General features: G+C 45.1%; 1 protein-coding gene across 4 annotated transcripts in view; it reads left to right on the plus strand.

Annotated features, from left to right (window-relative positions):
• Window positions 1–21,617, plus strand: part of KDM5A (lysine demethylase 5A) — a 132,341-nt gene that overhangs the window by 25,868 nt on the left and 84,856 nt on the right. For 2 of the 4 annotated variants that reach the window (XM_082254626.1, XM_082254628.1), the window contains 3 exons: window positions 7,549–7,651; window positions 7,810–7,895; window positions 17,189–17,347. In XM_082254626.1, coding sequence (XP_082110752.1) covers window positions 7,549–7,651; window positions 7,810–7,895; window positions 17,189–17,347 — 348 coding nt within the window. The remainder of the gene's footprint in view (window positions 1–7,548; window positions 7,652–7,809; window positions 7,896–17,188; window positions 17,348–21,617) is intronic. The other 2 variants (XM_082254627.1, XM_082254629.1) reach the window with 1 other exon arrangement.

The following is a 21,617-nucleotide window of genomic DNA, read 5'->3' on the forward strand; positions in this document are numbered from 1 at the left end:
CTGGGAAGCTCAGTGGTACTGTTGCCTCACCTCCCTCCAGCTCCTATGCAGCTGCAAACAGAGGGAATATTATCACTTATAAAAAAGGGGAAACAAGGTATTTGCTATGTTTTTTATATCTATACACAATTGTTTTGTCTTTTTGTTTTTATTTTAAACTGAATAAGTTGTTTTACAAGGTGGTAGTTTACAATCACTTTAACACCCATGTCAGGATGCTGCCTGTGTATGCTGGGGAGATTTTCCTTCACTTCCTGTCCTGAAGTGGCAACAGGAAATGAGAGGAAATCTCATCAAAGTGAATGGAATTTTCATGCTAGAGAGTTGTCACAAGAACAGTTGTAGTCATTTTTGGATTTTTCCTCATCTCGTGCTCCTTTGAGAACTCTAATGAGAAGCTGACATTTGTTCTTATGTTTCCTCCCTTCCCTCTCCTCAACATGCTAATTAAAGTGGAACTGCACTGTTTCTGAGAACCATAAACCAAAAATGCTATATAATTCATTTTTAATATTCAAAGAAAACTACTCTATCCAATCACATCTCCATGCTTTATTTTGCTGAGAAATAATTCTGAAAAACACCCCTAGCATTTCTAGCAGTGGCCATCTTGACTAAGCATGTAGCATTTACTTCCTGGAATCCACCTGCCCTTAACTTAGGCATGGGCTGAGCTGAGAACCCTCCCTCCCCTCCTGAAGACTCCTGAGATGTATGACCTAATTTCCTAGGCATGAAAACCAGGAAGTAACTGAAGAAATGCAAAAATAAAAGTTTAAAGCAAGTATGATATGCTTTCCTATCTATTTACTAATGCTAGTAGCTAAGGATTAGAAACAGTACACATTGATTGAGAGCATGAAATCTGCTTTACATTTTTTATTACGTACATTATTTAAGGCCCTGTGATGTCATCACCGGGTCTCGGTTTCTCTATGCAATGCATTCAGATCATAGCTGATGGGAGGTGCTGACAGGATGCTATAGATAGTTTCATATATCACAGCAATCTGTGACGGAACCGTCCAGCACCCAGCTTGGGTGCCTCCGTCAAGATATAGTTTCCTCCAGTCTGGAACCAGGTATTATAGCCGAGCACCCAAGATTACAAGACTAGCTTAGGTGCAAACTGGAACTCAAACGATTGTTAATTCACACAGAATATATATCATGCAAGATCATGTAATAACTTGATCATATTATCCTAGACAATTAGCACATCATAAGCATAAACGCATAACATTCACAATGGTTCGATAACAAGATAAAGTGGACACAACTCGACTCTATGCCCTTGGAGGACCAGAGCGACGTCGAACATCACTTCCCCCCCTCCGGTTCATGTGAAAAAGAAAAAAAAAAAAACTTTTTTTTATTTATTTATTTATTTTTATTATATTATATTATATTATTGCTTTTAAATGTATATGTGAGATCTGAGGTCTTGTTGACCCCAGATCTCACTTTAAAGTGGCCCTGTCCTGCCTAATTCTTTTACAAGGGATGTTTACATTCCTTGTAATAGGATTAAACGTGATCAAAACAATTTTTTATTTTTTTTTAAAGGGACAGTGTGAAAATAAATAAGAGAAAAAAAATTCATAAAGTGCCCTGTCCCTCCAAACTTGCGCATAGAAGGCAAGCGCATACTTAAGTCGCACCCACATAACGGTGTTCTAACTACAGGTGAGGTATTGTAGCGATCGTTGGGAGCGAGAGCAATAATTCTAGCACTAGACTTCTGTAACTCTAAACTGGTAACCTGTAGAAATGTTTAAAACGACACCTATGGAGATTTTTAAGTACCAAAGTTTGTTGCCATTCCACCAGCATGCACAATTTTAAAGCATGGCATGTTAAGTATCAATTTACTCAGCGAAACATTGTCTTTCACATTATATAAAAAAATTGGTCTAACGTATCTGTTTTCTTAATTTTTAATTTAAAAAAGTGTATTTTTTCCCAAAACATTGAGTTTGTAAGACCACTGCCAAAATACGGTGCGACAAAGTATTGCAATGATCTCCATTTTATTCTCTAGGGTCTCTGCTAAAAAAAAAAAAATATATATATATATATATATATATATATATATATATATATATATATATATATATATATATATATATATATATATATAATGTTTGGGGGTTCTAAGTAGTTTTGTGGCAATAAATACTGATTTTTAACTTTGTAAACAACAAGTATTAGAAATATGTCTGGTCCTTAAGTGGCTAATCACATCTCCAAGAGATGAGCAGACAGACAGAAACAATAGGTGACTGACTGAACATGAACAAGGGCAATTCACACCTAGGAGGCACACAATGGGGCAAGGATACACCCAACACCCTAAACAGATTATAGCAGGATACCCCAGTATCGGGTTGGTTTGTGCTGTTTATATTAACATCTGCTCTGAGTCTCAGTCTAAAGCAGTCATTGCTGGATTGGGCACAAAGGACCCAAATCTGCATCTCAAGCCTAGATTCCCAGAGTCTGTGTTTTTCGGGGAGACAATCTTGAATCCGAAGCAAGACCACTTCCTGGGTCCCCCAGGCACACACCTACCAAGAATAGGGCTCCCTCAAAAGTCTGGGCCTATATTCAGTAGGCAAGAGGCTACCCTGCAGTCCCCTTCAAAAGCCCCTGTCTCTGTTGGATCTGTCACATTTCTCTCCTGACCAAAGTAGACTAACCAGGTCCCAGAACTCTACTTGGTCTGGACATGCATTAGTCAGGCAGAGTGAACCCACGTAGTCGGTCTCCATTCTTGGCCGCAGGGAGTAGTTATCATTAGGTGTAGGACAGAGGTCGTGGACTCTGTCCGGCTGCCAGCACTTCAGTGGGGTTTTTTTTTTTTACTGTTCCAGGGCTCGGTCTGCTGATGAGGAGAGGGGCCGACTGCCCTGACTCCCTGGCCCTGTGGAGACACTGTAGTTGCTAGGCAGAGGCCAGCAGCACTCTAGCTTTTTGCCTGCGCTTCAGCTGAGAGTAAGAGCTTTACTGTGGAGCGAGGACGACTTCCTTCGCTCTTGAGTCCCGACACTGCCGTTGGGGAGGGAGAATGACTACCTCTTCTCCCAGCGTTTGGATCTACCACTGGGGAAGACGAACTGCCACCTTTTGACCCTGGGCCTCCGGAACTGTTGCCAGTGTGGGGCAGAGGTCTTGTACCCTCTGTCTGGTTGCCAGCTCTTCAGCTGGTAATTCGAGTTTCTCTGCATTAGCCTGTTGCTGGGGAGAATGGCGGCCTGCCCTTTCTCCCTGGCGTTCCGGAAGTGCTGTGGGTACAGGGCAGAGGTGGTGCTCCTCCCTTATAACAGCTCTTTTGCAGTATTCTCACTGGGTTATTCCTCCTCAGCAAAAAAGTCTATTAAATTCCTAATCTCTGAAATTGTTGAAAATCCAGGGCACGGGCTGGTGGCACTTAGGCTGGGGCATACTGTTGAGCTTCGTCAAACAGTCTTCTATATGCTTGTTCCAGCTCGCATTCCTGTGTAACTATAAAGTCCAAGTTTCTTCTCAATCCGAGCTCAATGGGAAGTTCCAACTCCCTCCCTAAAAAATCTTGGATGTCCTCCCATCTCCAGTCCGCTGCACTACCGAAATGTGGATCCTCCTCAAGCGTCACAAATATCAATATCAAATATCACTTGGGTAGCATAACATTGCAGTGCCCAAAAACCATTGTCTAGCACCATTTTTGTCTGGACTAGTCTATCCAGCTCTGTCAGCCATTTCTCCAGAAGATGCTTTCCTAAGTGGTTTACGCACGTCCAACTGCAGCCAGTACCACCACTCCATGGGCATAGGGTGGACCTTTCCATATTAATTTTGCTCCACTTGGAGAGTCTCCAACCAGAGCTCCTGGCGGATCGTTTCTCTTGAGTCTCACAGTCTAAAGCAGTCATTGCTGGTTTGGGCACAAAGGACCAAAATCTGTATCCTAAACCTAGATTCCCAGAGTCAGTGTGTTTCGGGCAGACAATCGCGAATCGGAAGCAAGACCACTCCGAGAGTCCCAAAGGCACACAACTCCCAACAATCTAGCTCCCTCAAAAGCCAGGGCCTATAGTCGTCAGTAGGCAAGAGGCTACCCTGCAGACCCCTCCAAAAGCCCCTGTTCTGGTTGGGGCTGTGACACAATCTGCCTCGGTACTCCTCTACCTCTTTGCCCTGATGCAAGGAATGGTCTGGTTCTTTGGAGGAGTTGTGCAGATATCAAAATTACTTGATTAGTGGATGTCAGTCTTGAGGCGTTGGCGTTCTTGGGCAGATTCTATTTATATTTGCATGCAGACCACCCTAGGTAAAGCCCATACATGATGCTGATCCCCATGTTTGACTTTTGAACTGAAATCCAGTGTATAAGGGGCAGGTCAGGCACAGTAAGGCTGGGGATGAACGAGTTAGATGATGCTTGATGTCCTCCAGCCAGAAAATTAGGTGGACACTATGGGGGTGATTTACTAAAACTGGAGCGTGCGTAAATCTGGTGCATCTGTGCCAATCTGCTTCTAATTTCAGCTTGTTCAATTAAGCTTTGACAATAAAACCTGGAAGCTGATTGATTTCACTTTTTTAATAAATCAACCCACATCTGACTTTCTGTAACTTCTAATTCTTACTGTGCAGTGAAATCAGAGTAAGCAATTCAGTACAGGAGTACAGAAGCCTGTACAACTGTGCAAGACTGAATGAAAAGCTGAAGTTCAGTTTTAAAATTGGATTTCCAGCTAACTTTCTGGCTCAGTGATTATGGTTACCAAATCCTTGGTCACAGTAGGGTGAATCTTCCCAGCAAGGACGAAGACAGCAATAAATACTTGATAACGGGTCTTGCCCTTTCCTAATTCATCTGCAACTACAAAGCAATAATATGCCTTTACTTTACACATCAAAAAGTAACAGTTGATCCCCTGTAGGTTGTACTGTACCCCTGAGATGGGCACTGATTGGTCAGTGCTTACTTTCTGTCTGTTGAATGTAGACACTAATGCCTGGTACACATGATGAGATTATCGAACAAATGATCGTTGTGTTTTTTTTTTTTTTGTGCATGCTAGTCTCATATCGAAAATGAAGAGGTTACTAAAGTTACGAAAATTCTCGGACGACAGAATAAAATATTTGGAAATTATGTCATGTGTTGTAGTGTATTTGTATTGCATTTTGGAATGGCAACTGTACTGATTGAATTAAATTTGTACGATCTGGTATCAATTTTCGTGCTTGTCCCATTGGATAATTTTGCATTAATTGTCATGATTGGCTCTTGAAAGCTGTGTACGAACGATCAGATTATCATATGGTCGCTTTGATTTTTTTTTTTTTTGTACGATTTTCCGATCATGTGTACAGGCCCATTAGTTGGAGATTTACTAAAACTGGTGCACATAGAATTTGGTGCAGCTGTGCATAGTAACCAATCAGCTTCTAACTTCAGCTTGGTAAATTAAGCTTTGTCAACAAGGCCAGGTTCACACTGCTCTGACATGGAAGTCACCCAGCTTCCGATCCAACTTTGCCCTGCGACTTCATGTCCGATTTCCATGCGACTTCAATGAATGGGATCTGACTTTGAGATGATCACGACTTGTCCTTTGACCAATCAAAACAATTTCTTTGCTTCTGGTATGGAGGAAACCTCACGCTAAATTTATTTAAAAAAAAAAAAAATCCATGTGGGCCCCCCCCCCCCCAGATACTTACAAGGCCCTTTGAGTCTGGTATGGATCTTGAAGGGGAACCCCACGTCTGCGTTTTTTTTTTTTCAATCTAGGGGACAAGGTAATTTTGGGGTGCCCTAAAGCACCAACCCCCCTTTGTTGAGGGCATGTGGCCTAGCATGGTCGGGGGGGGGGGGGGGCTCGCTTGACTTGTGTTGCTCAGACTTTGAAAAAGGTTTCTGCACTACTCTTGATCTGACTTGGGCACGATTTCATCCTATTGATTTGAATGTAAGTCACATCCAAGTCAGATGATCATCTTAACTGATCCAACTTGAGGCATGCAACTTGTGCTCTGAGGATCTGAAAGGGGAATTAAAAAAAAAAATGATCTATACCGGACCCTTTTCCGAGCATGCAGTGCGGCTGGTCAGGAAAGGCGGAGGTAGGCCCCACTCCGTGTTTTTTTTTTTTTTTTTTTCAAATTTTGGCGTGGAGTTCCCCATCAAGATCCTCAGAGCAAAAGGTGCATGCCACAAGTCGGATCAGTTAAGATGATGATCCGACTTGGATGCAACTTGCATTCAAATCAGTAGGCTGAAATCATGCCCAAGTCAGACCAAAAGTAGTGCAGGAACCTTTTTCAAATTGGGACCAACACAAGTCGGACCAGTTCAGACAGCTCTCATAAGGAACCATTGATTTTGTGCTCTCACCAGTGTGAACCGACCCTAAAACCTAAAAGCTGATTGGGTACTATGCACAGCTGCACCGGAATCTGTGTGCACCAGTTTTAGTAAAACTCCCAAGTATCTTCCAGGTCCAGTTCTTGGTTTGCATACTCTTATTTATAGGAAACATAAATTGTGAGAAATTTGGGGTGTCCATTGCTGACTTCCTCCTGAACGTGGTAGCTTCCTGGCTGTCTCTGGCATGAATACTCAGAGTCAGTAATTTGGAGCAATTATGCAGCCAGTGAAATCAGAACTGACTCAGCTTAAGTTAGCATAACAGCAAGGTTAAAAGCATTTTTAAAAAGTAGAGTTGTAGCAGTAGGCTCAGTCTGTTATGACAAGTTTTCAACATTTTCCCTTAAAATACAGCAGAATTGGTCTCCTAGTTCTATAATATTGTCAATGGGGTATGTCTTCTCTGTGAAGGGTGACCGGTAACCAACAGGCTTCATACTGACAAAAAAAACAACCAAGTTACCACACTCCAAAGTAGTTTTTTGCTCAATTGCACAACACTTTTCCAGCAGCGACCTCCCCAATCTTTATCAGGTACATGTAAAACCAACAGGCTAGGGAAGTTCAATTAAAGCCTAACTATTTTTAAAGTAAAAGTTTTTAAAGTAGGTTATTTGCGTTATTTAAATGACGCCTTAGGACAGGAAACCACAAAGCTGTGGCAGAACAAGATCCATCTCCTCAAATTCATGTTAATTTTGAAAAGCATAGAGAATCTTCTGTGCTTTTCTGATGTTTACACAGCTCTGCTACATAGATCAAACCTGTCTGGAATGGGAGGAGATCTGAATTTTCCTTGTGGCAGTCAAGTAGAACTTACAGGTCTTGTCCCTCCAGCAGATTGATAAACTTGTCTACCTGTCACTCTGCTCTCTCCTCTTATGAATACGTCCCTAGTTGTAGCACAGCTGAGTGGCTCCTTTATGCTGCTTCTCCCAGTATGAACTTTGCTGTATAGGGGATTGCAAGAGGCTGTTAGCAAGTCAGATTCAGGCACTTGCACATTTTTTTTATTTATTTATTTATTTATTTTTTTTTTTAAACACCTACCTTTTTAATGATTTTAAGTGTGTGTGATGGTTTATTTATTTATTTTTTTTTTTTAATTTGTCATGTTCTGTTTTTAGCAGGAGATGGTGGAGAACAGAAAAAGTACGGAAGTGAAGAAGCTGCATGTGCTCGGAGCACCCAGAGTGATTGGTGTCAGTGATAGCGTTAAAGACCGAGCTGGTGAGAAACTATAAAAGCTTTTATTATCCAAATATTTATGATCTGAGGTGATATTTCAGGATATTTTCTGGCAATCCCACTGGTGTAATCACCATGGCATCAAGAATAATATTGACTGAGATTACCAACATCTATGGCGCTGTGATTTTCTTTTGCAGATGAAATGTTCAAGAAAAAGAATTCAAAGTTGGAGCTTTTTGGAATGCAAATGAGAAAGAAGAAAGGAGCCTTATCAGTTAATTTCGTAAGTGAGATAAAACTTCCCCCATATTACCCACGTTTACTTCTTGCCATTTAAAAGTGAGAGTCTTGACCAGCCATTTTAAGAGTTCCTCCAGAGGTCTCTAGGGGTTCCTTGAACTGTGGCTGATTGACCTCCTTTTAATGCTGTCTGCATAGTTCTGGGACCAAAACTACTTGCAGTGGGGAGTAAAGGATAAAAAATATTTCACCGGAGTTCAGCTACGGGCTTTGCCAAGGGAATGTTAATCTATGCACCATTCTAGAAATAAGGATTTACAGAAGTGCAGGCTTCTAGGTCCAATACAACCCTGTCACAGCATTGTCGGCCAGTCACCACACCCACTGTAAACATAGTTATTGTCAACCAGCCCTCCAAACCCTCTCCCCATTTTGCTATGCATTGACACTATCCCGTCACTGTCTCCATTTAAAACTAAGGCTAGCAGACATTTATTAGCTGGTCCACTGCTCCTGCCACTTCAGCATCATAAGAATCTGCCCACTACCCTGACCAGAAGAAGAGATAGAAAGGGATGTTTGGGCACATGACCTGAGATAGTTGGTTAAAGCAAAGGTATTTAGAAGTATTTCTAAAAAATAAATCATGGATCGCTGAACAACAGTAATAAAGAACACCTTTTAGGACCTTGTTCACACAATACGTGCAGTAAAACTGATGGAAAAAATGCGCTGATTTCACTTGCAGAGACACGAGTTTACTTCAGTTTTAATGTGCGTTTCAGTGAGTTGCACATTGCAGATTCCTGCGCAGAAAAAAATCTGCACTTGATACTAGTGCTGTGGTGTAAACAGGGCACATGGAGAACAATTATTTCTCTTTCGTTCATTGACGGACACAGAGCTCCATATTCAGAACCATAGGGTTATATTGCCCCCTACAAGAGTAGTACACTAGACAGAAAAAACACTTGGCTTAGCCTATGGGCAATCCTAGTTGGTATACATCCCCCTCTCTACCTCAGGCCTTCAGTTTTTTTCTGCCTAGTCAGGAATAAGGACCTCACTCCCTGCTGGGATCTTTGGTTCTGCCATTTTTTTCTCTTTACATGGCATTTCTTTTTTCTCCTGTTTATTTCCTGGGAGATCTAAAATCAACTGCCGGGCTGGGCGACGGGCTGGATAGCTAGTTTCAGTGATCCCACCAGTCTGTCCAATGAGCGCGTGCTGGCCAGAGCTCCACGTCAGGCCGGTCGCAGCATATCCCCACTGGACAGGGGCTGGCCTGTGAGTTAAACACCTTGCAGCTTTCTTTCTGGCCAACAGGCTCCCAATTTTGGTAGTGAGAGGTTCTGTCTGGAGTGGTGCCGCCTTGTTCCATAGTATGGTGGGTAAGATGTCCCCCTCCCCTGGATGTGGGGGGGGGTGGATGCAGGCACCCCCCGGGATGGCCGGACCTGCAGGTTCCTCTCCTTCACCCCCCCCAGTTTTTGTGATCCCTGTGGTCCACCCTTTACACAATCCAACCCCCCCTCCCCGGGGTAGCACGGTGGGGGAAGTGGACTGGTGTGTACAGCAGAGTACCAGTGAGGGGGCGGGCGGACTTCCCTGATGGGATGGGCGCTGCCCGTGTAGTGGTCTTGCAGCCCCGGTCCCCCTCCTGCTGCAGAGTTATCTAGGATCCAGGGCTTTTTTCCTGGTCCCTGGGAGCTTTGTGGGTGCCGCATGTGGCGGCCATATTGCCGTGGTCAGCACCATACTTTTGGGACCTGTGTGTTTTTTCTCTCCCGGCGGCCATGTTTGTGTAGTCAGGTGGCCATTTTTGGTTGGTCTGGCATGCACAGGAGCAGCAACAATGGAGCCTTTAGGGTGGCGAATATGGCTGTGGGGGCCCCTCCCTTTCCCCTGGTGTTGACTCCTGGCTTTCCTTTTTTCCCTGGACGCTGCACGTGGATCCCTGGCTATCTCTGTTGCAGACCAGCACTCCTACGGTGGGGAGGGGAGTCCTGGTGGGATCCCAGGTGGAGGTGGCTTTTGGGTGGCGGGCTAGCAGAAAGCGCCCCGCCCTCCCCTGCTTTATATATCTCGTCCGATCCTGAATCTGGCTGTGTAGCCGCAGACGTGGCCCACTATGCGGGGTTAGTAGCCACGTTCCCCGACCTGTCAGATAGTGAGGATAATTCCTCCCCAACTGTAGCAGCGCACGAGAAGTCGCTGGTTATTGCACTGAATACATCTGTGAGGGAGACTTTGAAGATGGAGGATGCAGCTGAGGCGGCTGCTGAAGTGGCCATTCCTTTTGGTACTCGCAAGCCGTCTCGCATGGCAAAAGTGTTTCCTTATCCTTCCTATTTTGACAAGTTTGTCTACAATGATTGGGAGCACCCAAAACTTCATTTTGTGGTTTCTAAACGTTTTGCGGTGAAGTACCCCTTCGAAGAGTCGCTTCTAAGGAAGTGGACTGTCCCACCAGTGGTGAACCCTCCTGTCTCCAGTTTGAATAAGGCAACCATGATTCTGGGTTCTGGTACCGGAACCGTTTCAAGGTTTTTATTCAAACCTGTTTATGGTCCCAAAGATCGTCTGATTCTGGACCTCAAGGCCCTGAACTGCTTTGTACGGATACAAAAATTCAGGATGGAGTCCAGTCGCACTGTGGTGGCATCCCTACATCAGGGGGATTTCCTAGCCTCTATCGACATCAAAGATGCTTACTTGTTTATTCCAATATGTGCCCGACACCAGGGTTTCCTCCGCTTTGCTGGGGGAGAGGAGAACTATTAGTTTGTGGCATTACCCTTTGGTCTTGCTTCCACTCAGGTCTTCACGAAAGTGTTGGTCCTGGTTCAGGCATTGCTACATCAGTAGGGAACTTCTGTGCTGGGCTACTTGGACAATCCCCTCTTGCGAGCGGAGTCCCCATCTGCATTGATGGATGACGTGGAGATCCAGACCTTGAAGGAGTTTGATTGGCTTCTAAACTACCTGAAGTCTGTCCTGATTCCATCCAGGAAATTGGATTATCTGGGTCTGACTCTGGATTCAGCTCTGGCCAGAGTGTTTTTTCCTCTGGACAAACTCCAGAAGTTGCATGCTGCGATTTATCTTTTGCTGTCACGCAGGAGGTCCTCTCTCCGGACTTGCATGTCAGTGCTGGGTCTGATGGTGTCTACCTTCGAGCCATTCCCATTTGCACAGTTTCATATGAGATTCCTCCAGAGCTAGATCCTGGTGAAATGGGACAAGTGTCTAAAGTCTCTGGATAATCCGATTCCAGTTTCCTGGTCTGGTGGCTTCGTTCTCTGACTCTTTGGCAGGGCAAGTCTTTTCTCCCCTTGTCTTTGACAGTGGTCAAGACACATACCAGTCTGTCTGGGTAGGGAGGTGTCCTGGGGCTGTGCTCTGCTCAGGGTTGTTGGACGCTGGAAGAATCCAGACTGGTAAATCAATGTCTTGGAACTTCGGACGATCAGGCTGTGTCTGGATCAATAAACTGACTGGCTCCCAGGGGCACCCGGTACAAATCCAGTCGGACAATGCTACGGCGGGGGCTTATATCAATCACCAGGGTGGATGTGGTTTGGGCGATTCTGGTATATCTGGCAGCCACAGAGTCTTTTTGGAGGTCAACTTGCTGTTTGTGATCACGGATGGGCCAAGAAAAGGACTGTCCGCTTCTCCTGCAACCATTTCCAGATGGATCAGACTGACGGGGACTCAGGCCTATTCTATTAAGGGTCGGGTTCCTCGTTTCCCTGTAACGGCACACTCTACTAGGGCGCTGTAATGTTCCGGTACCTTTGGTACCCTAAATTACACTTTCCACAAGTGTATGCGCCCTACCATTTACTTTTGGAAAGGTGCGCATACACCTTTAAGACTGGAGCTGTCATCACTCAGCGCCGGACTAGATGGCTAAGGCGTCGGTTCTCACTCACATGTGTTCGTTTAAACACCCTTACTTGGATGCTAACCTTGCTTGAAGCTTCCATGCTTGCAAGCTTACTTCGCTGACGGAACCTCGCTGCGCTGATCCCTGTATCCCGCTACTGGATCATCCGCCTCTCCTGAACCACCTTCGGCTGTATCGCTAATAGTGCTAAGTACCCCGCAGGGGAATTCTCTATAAACTTATACTAAGCTTACACTATCTAGCTCTGCATAGTAAAGACTGTTTATTACATCTGCATAAACTAGATTGCTAGCTCTTGAGACTACTGCTACTTTTCTGCACTGGGTTGATCTCTTTTGTATGTCCACGTGCTATTCTATCATCTGCTATCATACAACATTGCTAAACCTTCCTGCATCCATCTGCTACTGTCTCACCTTCAAGTGTCTATCACCTATCACCTCCACTCAACCTATCCCTCAAACCTTCATCATTGTGTTACCACATACATAAAGTCACTCTAGGAACCAGCTTGCTAATTGTGTGTATTTACTGGCTGAAATAAGACCTTCCACACATGATGAGTCATTGAGGTTGGGAATGGTATCTCAGCATATCTCTTACATGACTGCTGACGTGGAACTATTTCTGCAGCTGAAAATCCACACCATATAAGAAACGCAGGAGCGTTACAGGCGCTTGGTGCTTCTTGGGCCTTTCGTCATCAGGAGTCAGTGGCACAGGTTTGTAAGACAGCCCCCTGGTTGTCGGTGCACACTTTTCACTAAATTCTACAAAGTGGATTGTTTTGACATCTGCGGATGCTTCTTTGGGCCACAAGGTTTTGCTGGCTGCTGTTTAGAGGGCCTGTTCCCTCTTTGGGGTGTATTGTTCAGGTTGGGCTCCTGTTACATGGTTTGCTTCTTGTATTTAGCCTTGGGTCTTTTGTCCCAACCCTCATGTTTTTGCCACTGCTTGGGGATGTCCCTATGGTTCTGAATATGGAGCGCTGTGTCTGTCAGTGAACCAAAGACCAAATAGGATTTTACCGTAAAATCAATTTCTTTTTACGGTAAGTACAAAAATCCTATTTCTCTTTCGTTCATTGACGGACACAGCTTCTGATGCTTCTTAACTATTGGGTTATACTGCCCCCTACAGGAGTTGAACACGAGGCAGGATAAAGCTTGACTACGCCTATGGGCAGTCCAACGGGGTATACACTCACTCTCAGCTATAGGAACTCAGTTTTTTCTGTCTAGTCAGGAGTAAGGACCTAGTTCCTTGCTGAGATTTTTTTTTTTTTATTTCTTAAATTGAGTTTTTTCCTATCTTTGTTGTTTTTGTTCCTGTGAGAATCTACAATCAATTGCCGGACTGGGTGACGGACTGGACAAGCTAGATCCAGAGGGTCCCCCCCTAGTCTGGCCAGCAAGCGCACGCAGGCCTCGGCTCCACGCTAGGTCGGCTGAGACATAGCCCCACTTGACGGGGGCTGGCCTGCGAGTTAAATGTCTCGCGAGGGTGCATACGACCTGGCCTCGGCCTGAGTCGCAGCATTCCTCCTGGCCGACAGCCACCCACATTCCGATGGAGCGGTGCCCACTCTGTTTCTGGTATGGTAAATAGCTACCCCCCCTCTACTCCTGGAGGGTTTTAGAGTGGATGTGGGCTCCTCCCTTGGACGGTGGGTCCCCGGGTTCCCCTCCTTTCCCCCCAGCCCCTCTAAACTTTCGGTGGTCACTGTGGGTCTTTCGCCCCCCCCCTTTCTAGGTGAGGTTATTGGCTGGCTTTTGCCACATGCTCTAAAAGGGGGCTGGTTGGAGTTGCTGCTGACTGGGTTTTTCCTGGTGCGCAACGGGGGGTTGAGCAGGGTTCCCTGCCACCCTGGGGGTTGGTGACTAGGGCAGGGATGTCCTCTGGGCTCCCTGCGGCGGCTGTTAAGCTGGGAAAGTGGATGGTTTAGCATCCGCGGGTCCGCCCCTTACGTGGCAGGATCCGGCCAAAATTTAGACTGCGGCTTTGCAGCCTACTAGTCATAAACTATGTGGGGGGGGGCCCCTGTGAGCCACTGTCTCCCGTTTGGGCTTCCGCCCTCCCCTCCTGGGTGGGCGGCTTCGCCGGGGCTCACGTCAAGGCAGCTGGGTGCCCACAAAAAGTAAGGCTGCGGAATGCAAAGTACGTCAAAGCTAAACTGCTTTGTGCAGGTACCGAAGTTCCGCATGAAGTCTATTCGCACGGTAGTGGCGTCCCTACATCAGGGTGTTTTCTTCTTGCTTCACATCCAGGACACCTACCCGGACATTCTAATATGTGCCGGTCACCAGCACTTCCTCCGTTTTGCCCAGGGGTGAGGAGCAGTATCAATTTGTGGCATTGACCTTTTGGTCTCGCCTCCAATCCTTGGGTTCTTCACAAAAGTGTTGGCCTTCTGTGCTGTGATTGTTTGATTCAGCGGGGGATTGCGGTACTGGGGTATCTGGGCGATATTCTGCGAGCGGAGTCTTTGACTGCTCTGAAATTACTCTGCGAACTCTGAGGGAGTTCGGTTGGATTCTGAACTTTCAGAAGTCTGCTTTGGTTCTGTCCTCAAAAACTTGTTTTTCCGGAGTGTTTCTTCCTCTGGAAGAACTCCAGACATTGCAGGAGACAATTTAGCTTCTGTTATTCAGCAGACAGCCATCCCCCTGGGCTTGTATGCGGTTGCTGGGCCCGATGGTGTCCACCTTCGAGTCGGTCTATTTGCACAGTGCCACACAAGATCTCTGCAAAAGAGATTCTGGTGAAATGGGACAAGGATGCTCGATCTCTAGAGGTGCCTTCGCTCTCCGGCGATTCAACAGGGAAAATCCCTCTCCCCCTGTACTGGACGGTTGTCGTTGCAGATGCCAGCCTGTCTGAGTGGGGCAAGAGTCCTCAGCACAGATGTGCTCAGGGGGTCTGGACTCTGGCAGAGTCCAGACTGCCGATTTAATGTAACGGAACTCCGAGCGATCAGACTTGTCTGGCTCATTGGACAATTCGTCTTCAGGGGTGTCCGGTATGAATTCATTTGGACAAGGCCACGACCGTGGTCTATGTTAGTCACGAAGGGGGCACAAGAAGTGTCCTGGCAGCTCAGTAAGTAGCCGGCATTCTGAAGTGGGCTGCTGATTCATTTCAGTCCTCTCAAACTCCTGCCACGACTCCTGTGCAGGATCAAGGAATAAAGGATTCTGGTCATTCTAGTTGCTCCAAACTGGCCTTGCCTGTCTTGGTATGCCGATGTTCCTTGGGGACTTCCTCTCAGGGAGGATCTGCTTTCCCAAGAAAAAATCTTCCATCCTGCTATACAGTTGCTGGCTTTGACGACTTGGCTGTTGAACACCAGATGCTGAAGGACAGAGGTTGATTCCTATGCTGTTGAAAGCTAGGAAATCTACTTCTAGGAAGATCTAGAACCTTCCTTCAAAGGGGGGGTTAAACAGCAATTGGCTTTGACTACCATCAAGGGCAAAGTATCGGCTTTGGCAGTTTATTTCCAACGACCTTTGGCCACACACTCCCTGGTGCGTACCTTTCTTCAGGGTGTCCGACATTTGGTTCCTTCAGTGCGGGCTCAGCTGCCGCCCTGGGATCTTAATTTGGTGTTTTCAGCTCTACAGAAGCCTCCTTTTGAAAATATTCGGAAGCTTTTCCTTCTTTCGCTGTCCCAGAAGGTGGTCTTTTTGGTGGCTTTCATCTCTGTGCGCTGTCAAAACTAGCGGCGTTATCCTGTCATTCACCTCATGGTGATTCACAAGGACAAGGTGGTGCTTTGCCCCTGTCAGTCATTCCTTTCTAAGGTGGTCTCTGACTGTCATTTGACTGAAGACATTGTGTTGTCTTCCCTGTGTCCCAGGCCTAAACATCCGAAGGAAATTGCCTTGCATGCCTTAGATGTGGTCTGGGCAGTTAGGGTGTACCTGGCAGCTTCGGAGTCTTTTAGGAAGTCAGACTCTCTATTGTGCCCATGGACAGGCCTCACAAAGAGTTGTCCGCTTCCTCTGCGACCGTTTCCAGATGGATCAGACAGACAGGGGTTCAGGCCTATTCCATCAAGGTTCCTCCTTTCCCTGTCAAGGCGTACTCTATTAGGGAGCCTAGTGCCTCCTGGGCTTTCCGTCGTCAGACGGCCACCTGGTCGTTGGTGCACACTTTTACAAAATTTTTATAAAGTGGATGTGTTAGCATCTGCTTCTTTTGGAAGCAAGGTTTTGCAGGCTGCTGTTTAGAGGATCTTGTCCTCCTTCAGGGTGTATTGTTTTTTAGGTGAGCTCCAGTTGTTTATGGTAGAGCTCTCGGGGAATTTTGTTCTGATGTTTTTCCCACCCCTCATGTTTAACACTGCTTTGGGATGTCCCAATGGTTAAGAAGAATCCGGAGCTGTGTCCGTCAATGAACGAAAGAGAAAATGAGATTTTTGACTTAAAACGGAGTTCCGGCCACAAAATCGACATAATCGATTTTGTGGCCATCCACTTGCTTTTCTTCACCTGAAAAGGAATTGGATAGTTAGGATTTTTTTTTTTTTTTTTACTTACCTTGTAATTGTAGAAAGAAATACTAACCTTTCTTCCACTTCCTCCCTCGGCGGCCGTGGCCCACGCCGTCACTTCCGGTTTGCAATGATTCCTGGGAGCTGAACGTCATCGCTCCCAGGAATCAATGCGACGGAACTGGCCCCGCTCGTCACTTCCGGTGCACCGGAAGTGAAGAGAGGGGCCGGTGCAGGCGCATTCTGGGAGAAGAAGACACGGAAGAGGACGCAGAAGAGGATCGCGCTGGCTTCAGCTGCCGACAACAGAGATGGCAACGCTGGAGAAGAAATTTTAAAAGTGAGTATTTCTTCTTGCAGGTAAGTGCGAACCGGAACAGATCAGAGGCTAGCCATTGTGGAATGTACTAGCCCTGACTGTCCCAGGGGTATGTTCATTGAAATTTTGTTTTTGTGGCCGCAACTCCGCTTTAACGTAAAATCCATTTCTCTGATGTTCATTGAGGGACACAGCACCCACCCCTCTGTGGAGTTGGCTTTCTTCTGACACTGCTTGTAACAAAACTGAATGCCTATAGCTGAGAGTGGGTATACCCCCTGGGACTGCCCAAATGCATACTCAAGCTTTTTCCTGCCTTGTGTCCTACTCCTGTAGGGAGTGGGTATACCCCCTGCTACTGCCAATAGCCAATCAGGAGTGTGAGTCCCCGAAAATGCAAGGCTTTAATTGACATCGCTGGATCGAGAGGGGACTCGGGTAAGTATTAGGGGGGTCTGGGGGGCTCCTACACACAGAAGGTTTTTTACCTTCATGCATAGAATGCATGAAGGTAAAAAACCTTGTGCCTTAACAACCACTTTAAGTATATTGTAAGACATTGGAGTGTGGCCCCTGCATATTGTAAACAGTTTTTGGTGGTTGTTACAGGTGGATCTGTATATTTGCTTGTTCTGTGGCCGTGGAGACTGTGAAGAGAGACTTCTACTCTGTGATGGCTGCGATGACAGTTACCATACCTTCTGTCTCATTCCTCCTCTCCCAGAGGTGCCCAAAGGCGACTGGAGGTGTCCAAAATGCATTGCTGAGGTAATAACGCTATATCAATCACAGAAATGTAAGTAGTGCCTAGTGGGAGGTTCAGCCTTCTACACCTCTTAAAGCTACAGAATGAATCAAATCTTATTTGTTTGAGTCTGGCTTACTGAGACATGGGCCGATCTTTTAACAAAAATAATGAGATGTCCATACTTGGATCATGAGCCGTTTGGTCAGATATAGTCTGCTCCTAGATCTTTGTACCAGTGTCTGTGAAAAGCTATTGGAATTACCAGAAAGTGCCACAGCTTTGACTGATAACAGACTGGCATTAAGGTATTGACAGGCCAACAAAAGCCAATGCAGCTATGTATTAGCAACACTAGGGGCCTGCATTTTATCAAGCATACATTTTTAAAGATTTAGTTCCGGTATCAAAATCTCTACATAGTTATGTTGGTCCAACTTGGACCAATGTGAGTATTTATGTGCCATGCCTGTGGGACCCCCATGGAAGCTGGAAAAACCGGTAGGCACAGCTACTACTGTGAACTCGCTTCTGGGTCCCGTGCTGAACACCTGCCCTACTGCCCAACAGTGCTTGTTACGGTGATTTTCAGATCCCACAAGTATAGTGCATACTTACTGTACATTGATCCAAGCTTTACTAATGTAATTATGTTAAATTTGACATACCTAAACTTCAGCTTTAAAGTATAACTAAAGGCAATTTTTTTTTATTTTTATTTTAGGTAGGGTAAAGGAGGGTTATAACCCCTGTCAGATTTTTTTTTTTTTTTTTTTTTGGCCACCTGTGTCCCATTGGGGAGATTTTCCTTCACGTCCTGTCCCATACCCAAAACAGGAAGTGAGCAAAAATCCCTCGATAGTAGGAGAATTCCGTGTGTCACCAGGGTGACCAGAACTAGTGCACTTTCCCCTCTATTAGTGTTTATTATGTCAACCCAAAATCTGGTATTTTCTTTGACTTTCGATGATAATTGCAACCAGGACAAATGGAAAAGGCAAATCTCTGTAACGGAGTACAGACAGCAATAAAGCTGACAGGTGTTCGAATTCCTCTCCAATTTCTCCAAAACCGACAGGAAAAAAATTAAGAAATTATTGAGAGCTGCTATAGTGTTCTGTGTCTCCATGATACTATTGCCTTATCACTGTGGCAGTGCAGGTAGGTTATTCTGTTAAATGACAGTGGAGCCTATCAACCATTTATCTTCTTGAAACAATATTCTGAGTGATACCATACTCTTCCATATTGTAATGCTTTCACAACAACCTTATGTAAAATAGTTTGCAGTTTGATAAAACATAGCTGGACTTTGGCCATTTATATTACACCAACAGTTAACAAGATCAGTCACTGGCCTCAAGGATATTCCAATCTAAAGTCTCTCCAACCTCTCTCCAACCTCCTATACACGCACACACAACATACATACAGACACACACACGCACACGTATATACTATATCACCTAAAGTGTTGGGACACCTGCTGTTACATGCACATGAACTTAAATGACATCCCACACTATAAGAAAATCGGGCGAACGATCATCCGATTTTCCTTGTTGTTTCACAACAAATCAGAACCGATGAAAGAAAATTCGTACGACTATTCTCGTAAGGCAAAGTTTTTTTTTTTTTTTTTGTTTGTTTTTAATCATGCGCAGTTTTTCTTTTCTAAATTTTTCTTGTATGAAAACGGTACACATTAAGCAAAAATCGTTTGTTCTGTTCCTGTATGAGAGAAATTTTGGAGTTTGTCCCTTCGAATGAAAAGTCGGAATCGGCTGTCGAAAGTAGTGTGCACGAAACACGAAAATTGCACGAAAATTTTCACCCAATTTTCATATAGTGTGTACGAGACTTTAGTTCGTAGGGTTTGATATTGAGTTGGCCTACCCTTTACAGCTATAACAGCTTTAACTCCTCTGGGAAGGCTGTCCTCAAGGTTTAGGAGTGTGTCTATGGGAATGTTTCACCATTCTTCGAAGAAACGCATTTGTGAGGTCAGCCATTGATGTTGGACGAGAAGGCCTGGCTCGCAGTCTCCGTTCTAATTAATTCCATAGGTGCTCTATCAGGTTGAGGTTAGGAATCTGTGCAGGGCAGTCAAGTTCCTCCACCCCAAACTCTTTCATCCATGTTTTTATGGGCCTTGCTTTGCTTTGCTTTGTATGTATGTATGTATATATATATATATATATATATATATATGTGTGTATGTGTGTGTGTGTATATGTATGTATATGTGTGTGTAATAAATAAATATATATATATATATATATATATATATATATATATATATATATATATATATATATATTATATAAATCTCTTAAGCCCAGTTTACACAGTAACCAGGAGTGTGGATGGAAGCTGTGTAAAGCTGCAGTACCTGGAGGAAACCCGCAGGGAGAACATATAATACACTCCATGTGCAGATCATGTCCTGGCTGTGATTTCTAATGAGGACCCAAGTGCTCTATGGCAGAGGTCCTATCCACTAGGCATCTGTGCTTTAAATGATGCCCAAAATTATGTAAGTCCTAATGATGAACTTTTCTTATTTTTTCCCTTTTGAGGGACAGTATCTCACAAAAGTAAGTACACTCACCACATTTTTGTAAATATTTTATTATATCTTTTCATGTGACAACACTGAAGAAATTACACTTTGCTACAATGTATAGTAGTGAGTGTACAGCTTGCATAACAGTCTATATTTGCTGTCCCTTCAAAATAACTCAACACACAGCCAATAATGTCTAAACTGCTGGCAACAAAAGTGCATACACCCCTAAGTGAAAATGTGCAAATTGGGCCCTAAGTGTCAATATTTTGTGTGGCCAGCATTATTTTTCAGCACTGCCTTAACCCTCTTGGGCATGGAGTTCACCAGAGCTTCACAGGTTGCCACTCGAGTCCTCTTCCACTCCTCTATGATGACATCACAGAGCTGGTGGATGTTAGAGACCTTGCGCTCCTTCACCTTCCGTTTGAGGATGCTCCGCAGATGCTCAATAGGGGTTAGGTCTGGGGCGTGCTTGGCCAGTCCATCACATTTACCCACAGCTTCTTTAGCAAGACACTGGTTGTCTTCGTGGAGTGTGTGGGGTCGTTATCATGTTGGAATACTGCCCTGTGGCCCAGTCTCTGAAGGGAGGGGTCATGCTTTGCTTCAGTATGTCACAGTACATGTTGGCATTCACGGTTCCCTCCATGAACTGTAGCTCCCCAGTGCCGGCAGCACTCATGCAGGCCCAGACCATGACACTCCCACCACCATGCTTGACTGTATGCAAGAAACACTTGTCTTTGTACTCCTCACCTGGTTGCCGCCACACACACTTGACAGCATCTGAACCAAATAAGTTTATCTTAGTCTCATTAGACCACACGACATGGTTCCAGTAATCCATGTCCTTAATCTGCTTGTCTTCAGCAAATTGTTTGCGGGCTTTCTTGTGCATCATCTCTAGAAGAGGCTTCCTTCTGGGACAACAGCCACGCAGACCAATTTGATGCAATGTGCGGCGTATGGTCTAATCACTGACAGGCTGACCCCCCCACCCCTTCAACCTCTGCAGCAATGTTGGAAGCACTTGTACGTCTATTTTCCAGAGACAACCTCTGGACATGACGCTGAGCACGTGCACTCAACTTCGTTGGTCGACCATGGCGAGGCCTGTTCTGAGTGGAACCTGCTCTGTTAAACCACTGTATGGTCTTAGCCACCGTGCTGCAGCTCCGTTTTCAGGGCCTTGGCAATCTCCTTATAGCCTAGGCCATCTTTATGTAGAGCAACAATTCTTTTTTTCACATCCTCAGAGAGTTTTTTGCCATGAGGTGCCATGTTGAAATTCCAGTGAGCAGTATGAGTGAGTGAAAGCGATAACACCAAATTTAACCTACCTGCTCCCCATTCACACCTGAGATCTTGTAACACTAAGGAGTCACATGACACCGTGGGAGAACACTTTCACCTAGGGGTGTACGCACTTTTGTTGCCAGCGGTTTAGACAATAATGGCTGTGTGTTGAGTTATTTAGGGGGGACAGCAAATTTACACTGTTCTACAAGCTATACACTCACTACTTTACATTGTAGCAAAGTGTCATGTCTTCAGTGTTGTCACATGAAAAGATGTATTAAAATATTTACAAAAATTTGAGGGGTGTACTCACTTTTGTGAGATACTGTATTTTGTTTTATCTGTTTCATAAGTGGAAAAAAAACTGTCAGAAATTCAGAGCTGTCCTTTGTCTGCACACTCCCTGTGTTGTCTTAAAGACCAAA

Source organism: Pelophylax lessonae, assembly GCF_965119305.1.
Source record: "Pelophylax lessonae genome assembly, chromosome: 4".
Lineage (NCBI taxonomy): Eukaryota > Metazoa > Chordata > Amphibia > Anura > Ranidae > Pelophylax > Pelophylax lessonae.